Source organism: Ixodes scapularis, unplaced genomic scaffold, assembly GCF_016920785.2.
Source record: "Ixodes scapularis isolate PalLabHiFi unplaced genomic scaffold, ASM1692078v2 PGA_scaffold47__10_contigs__length_4178495, whole genome shotgun sequence".
In the NCBI taxonomy this organism is placed as follows: Eukaryota; Metazoa; Arthropoda; class Arachnida; order Ixodida; family Ixodidae; genus Ixodes; species Ixodes scapularis.
The window spans coordinates 691,985-697,142 of NW_024609876.1; the positions used below are offsets into that span (position 1 = coordinate 691,985).

The following is a 5,158-nucleotide window of genomic DNA, read 5'->3' on the forward strand; positions in this document are numbered from 1 at the left end:
CCTGCACGGTTAGTGTCAAAGACGAGGATCGCGTCGCCCTCGTTAAACACCTTTAACATGGCGCGCGTGTTGTAGTGCGACGCGTACGCCTCCTGTTGCTTGCTTGTGGTGAGCTCCGCGGCGTCAGCTGCGAGCTCTAGGTGTGTTTTCAATTTCTCTAAGTAGTCCGCGGGAGCGTCCGCTAACTCCACTGGGATCTCAATATCGCCGGCCCAGCTTCTCCCGAGGATAGCGAGAGGCCCGACCGGGTCTCTACCGTAAAGCATGCATCCGGAAAGGCAATACTCCCGTTGTGTCGTGGGGGACCTCTCGGTAAGCCCACATCAAGAAGGGGACGAATCGATCCCAGTCTCGGGCGTCTCTCTCGATTACGTGAAACAACATATTTTTGAATACACCGTTCCACCTTTCCACGGACCCGTTACTTTCCGGGTGGCCAGGGGTCGAGAACCGTGGGGTGCAACGCAGTCTCGCTAGAAACTCGCTAGTAAGTGCAGCGGTGAAATTCGTTCCGCAGTCTGAACACACTGCTTCTAGTACTCCTGTCCTGGTGAACACGGTCAGCAGCGCATCACATGTCGACTTGGCTGACAGTGTCTTTAGGCAAACCACCTCTGGCCAGCGTGTGCACAAGTCAATGACACACAATGCATAGCGGTGCCCTCTGGCTGAAGGTGGGTCGATCGGGCCGATCACGTCGATGTTGACTTTCTGAAATGGGAACTTCGGGCGCGTGAGCGATGCTATCGGCACTCTATCGGACCGCCCTCTGTCTGATCGAACCTGACAACTGTGACACCGTTGCAATGGTCGCGAATGTCTTTCTCCATGCCTGGCCACTAAAAACTGTACTTAATGCGCGCTTCTGTTTTGCGGAAGCCGAGATGACCACCCCAGTAGGACTCATGGGCCAGGCGAAGCACAGTGCTGCGGCGCGACTCCGGTAGTAATAACTGCAGCACTTTCTGACCAAGTACTTGATCCTTATGGTACAGCAATCCGTCTACTATTGACATGCCCGCTTTGTCACCTTTTGCGTTTCGCCAAGCCCGTCGTAATGACTCGTCATCTCGGTGTTCATTACGGAACTTTCGCGCGTCATTGGTTTGCATTACCTCAGTCTCAAGATTCGGCTCCTCTCGCTCTTCTCCGGGGATATCAGGCGGTGGGGGAACGTCGGTTGAAACCGCGTTGGAATTCGGTGGCTCGAACAGGTTCTCCCGTTCTTGTCTCTGCTCTCCCTGCTGGCCCCGTTTTTCCATTGCTTGTATGTGAACCTCGTCATACCCCTCATTATGCGTGTGCATCTGTCCCCATGTTTCCGCGGAGATCAGACAGTCAGTGTGTGTGAGCCGATCCGTAAGAGCGCGCACGACCTGCGTCGCGTCACCCACATCGTGAATCAAGGATGCCCCGCGGTAAAGTGCGAGTGGTACCACGGCGAGCTTAGCTTCTACCTTCTCGCCGAATGCGGACATGAGTTCTATACTCCCACGCGGCTTTAGCAGCTCCTCTGGCACGCTGCTCTCACGGACTACGGTGATGTCTGCTCCGGTGTCGACAATTGCATCAGTTACCTTGCCTCGGCAGCTAACTTTGACGCTCCCGAGCTTTGGATGTGCCAAGCTGCGACTTTCAGCTGCGATACGTGCCGTTAACCTCTCTCCGCCTGGTCGTTCGTCACTTTTTATCCCCCTCGCCTCCCGAGCGAACGGGCATTGAGCCACGTAGTGGCTCGTGCTTCCGCACTGGAAGCATTCGCCCGGCCGAGACGCTTTCTTAACAACCGAGGGCGGCCTGGTCGTCTCTGGTTTCTCTGCCCGAGCTGTAACGCTCCCGGTTGCTTTTGATGGGCTCGGTATTACCCCTTGGTTGGTACCCTTCGACTCTGCCCTTTTAGCGAGGTTTATTTTCGCGCACGCACTGCCCTCGCCCGCCGCCTCCTCATAGGTCTGCAGCAGCCGAGCCAGTTCGTCTGCTTTTAACCATTCTTCCCCCTCCCGCAGCTTAACGTACTTGGAGACTTCTTCTGCTAAACCTGACTTCAACTGGTCGGCGACTAACAGTTCGAGAAGATTCTTAAATGAGGAGACGCCGCGGGCCTCCACATAGAAGTTAACGTAACTCTGTAGACGAGTCGCAAGCGTTTTCCCGGTCTCTCCCTTTCGCTTGGTCGCGGCAAGAAACCGCCTTTGGTGTTCGGCCGCTGACAGCTTCAACTCGTCGAGAACTACTCCCTTAAACATGTCGTAATCCCTGCGTTCCGCAGTGGTTAGTCGTGTCGACAAGTATGCAATTCCCGCTCAGCGATCATCGGGAAGACGATTTGCCCCTACAGCGCCTTGGGAACGTCGTACGCTCCCAGCGAGCTCTCCACTGACTCAAACCAAATAGGCGCCTCGCCGTCGGTTGGGAATTTCGGAAAGGCACCTGCTAGGAACTTAGAGTAATATCGGAGTCCCATCTGGGGACCGCTCGAAGGTTCCGCCTCGCTCGCCTCGTCACGCCTTTGCGTCGCGGTGTCCCGTCGAACCCAAGCGAGCTCGAGTTCAAGTTCTAGAGCGCGTCGGCACTCTTCTGCTAGCTTCAGGTTATACTCCATCTCTTTTTCCGAGAGAGATGAGTCTCTCTCGGAGCGGGAAAGGCGGCGGGGATTGTAGTAACGTGCTCCATCTCTCGGAGCACGTTACTACAATCCCCGCCGCCTTTCCCGCTCTCGTTCATGTCTCTCCGATTTTTATCCGCGTTTAGGTGCGGGAATCTGGTCTTACATAATTAGGCCGGCTCGAGCAACACAACACATAACAGAGGAATGTGAACCAAGGGGCTCACTCGGATACTTGTGTGTGCGCCTGGTCGCTCGTCGCCTGAAGCCGACGTCCTCGCTGCAGAAGTCTGATGGTGCACTCCGCGCCCAATTCTCGGTCTCTGAGGCACGACAGCGGCGGTGCGTGACCGCGTGTCGGGTCGATGTTTTCTTCCCGGTGGCCTGCCAGCGGTCGCTGCTTGTCTGTGCGTCGACGGTTACTGCTTGGCGTCCCCGAATTCGTTCCGGAAACAACGCAGATGTCTCCTTCATAGCCTTTCTTGTCCCAGTCTTGACCTCGTGTCGTTCCTGCGGACGGCCAGTGAAAGAAACTCGATGATCTGTCTTTTCTTGTCCGCTGCTGAAACGCCGCCTTTGGCGTCCTGCGGGGGTTTCCTGTCGTCTTGTTGCCGTCGTCGATTCCTCCGTGGTGCTTCGTGCTGTCGACTGCGCCAGTAGATAGTTTTTTGTTCGTCTCGATGCGCCACGGACTCCCGATGTCATCAACGAGAAGGCTCGGTGAGGTTTGGTATGGGGTAGGTATACTTTATATACAGGGAATCACGATACACCAACTTTTACGAAGCAGGAAGGGAACTTTCTGGCCGCACCGCGGACCCTCTCCGTGGCTACTCGAGGTGAGGCCTGCCCACCTAGCTCCAGACAAGAACCCCTTTTCCAGCCAAGACCACGCTTAAATACCAGCGCATACGCGCTGCTTACAATCCCCCCAAATGAAAGATCACATAAAAAAGCTCCGAACACTGACATCACTTTTCTCCAGCGCCATTCGTCAAAACTGACATCATTTCTTCAGAGGCTTTGCTATTTGCCGAAACTGACGTCACTCCTTCAGAGGCTTTGCCATTCGTCGGTTCTGTTGTCAGGTCTTGCGCAACTCTCATACAACCTTGCCACTCCGGTATGCAATGCTGCTCGTCCATTCATCGGAGCACGGAGAGGAAACACGACACCCCGGCCAGCTTCCCGCAATGGCAATCTCTCTACGGGGATACATTACTCACGAATGCGAAGGTGGCGGCGCCCGGCAACACGTATCACCGAGAGCCCGTCGAGAAAGCGATAAACAATGACGCCAGACCTTACAAATGTCATACGAGAAAGAAACAGGCCTGAGACTCCATCTGCAGACTCTCTCTTGTACAGTGTATAAATGGCCGAGTCCCACTATAGAAATAAACAAACAACCGATAGCCAAAACAAAACCAAGTATTCGCGGTGACAAGTTCGGTGGAACGTTTTCACGACCCAGAATGAGGATACTCAAACTTCCTCTGCTAGTGCAAGTAGGTGCTATGCCAAGCTTCTTTGCACTCCGATAATTATAAACATAACACCGTGGGTTGCACGTGAACTACCCAGAGTGAGGAAAATTGAAGCCCGGGGTCTTTAACGTGTACCACGAAGCAGCGATACACGAGCGCTCGTTGGCGCGATTCTCATCCAGATCGAAACGGGCAGGGGTGGGGATTGAACCCCGGATCCGTGGGTCCCGTAGCGCGAGCTTTCCCTCCATGTGCTCCGAGCTGGTGTGCGCTGGCCCACTCGGCCACCGATCCTCCCATATATAGTCCTTTATTCACGCCTAGAGCCTAGTTCACATGCAGCGGTTTTGGCCCTAGAGCGGCACAATTTCTGCCGTCGCGGCGCTCTGGCCAGCACCAGCGGTTGAGCGGCACGAGCGCCGCGACGGCAGAAATCGCGCCAAAATCGCTGCATGTGAAACCCGCTTAAGATGACAGAGAAAAGCGTGAGCTCCGGCGGAACGGAGAATAAAGACGAGCTTTTCGTCTCCGCAGTTTGGTCTGGTAAAAAAGATAGTCAATTCGTTGGTCTAACAAGCATGTAGCTTTCACTTGTGGTGATGAAAAGCCTCCCTTTATTCTCCTTTGGCAAGAAGCCCATACATTTCATTGTATTCTTATGCGCAAATGTAGGATTATGACGTCAATTTCGTTGCGTCTGCTTGCGCACACCGGCTGCTGTTAGCTCGTCGAAAGAACGTGAGCCACTTATTACAAACACTAAATTGTTTGGTTCAGTATCCCTTTAAGCTAAAACTAGAAGCTCCGCCTTCCGCGCGAGCTCGCCGGCTTCCGCAGTGCTTTGGTTGCGTATGCATGCGCGTTCACACTTGTGTTATCAAAGACAGAACGCTGGAGTTGAAGGGGAGCTTCTAGTCTTTAAGGGCGAACGAAGTATTCGCTCTCTCTCCAATGAGTTGAAACGGGGTGGCCCCAGCGTGCAAATCGCCCCCAACCAATTCCGGTTGTTAACTATAGTCGGTGAGTTTTGCAGTGTATGCGAAATCAAATACACAGGCTCTTCTGG

General features: G+C 54.2%; 1 protein-coding gene across 1 annotated transcript; it reads right to left on the minus strand.

The window, feature by feature from the left end:
- Positions 1–289: 289 nt before the first annotated feature.
- On the minus strand, positions 290–2,601 carry LOC120849023. The gene has a single exon (XM_042293144.1). The coding sequence runs from the start codon at positions 2,244–2,246 to the stop codon at positions 840–842; it is 1,407 nt and encodes a 468-aa protein (XP_042149078.1). The 5' UTR covers positions 2,247–2,601; the 3' UTR covers positions 290–839.
- Between the last annotated feature and the right edge of the window lie 2,557 nt (positions 2,602–5,158).

Excerpts from the sequence above, each read along its gene's own strand:
- LOC120849023 (XM_042293144.1), bottom strand. The coding sequence starts at position 2,246 with ATGTTTAAGGGAGTAGTTCTCGACGAGTTGAAGCTGTCAGCGGCCGAA.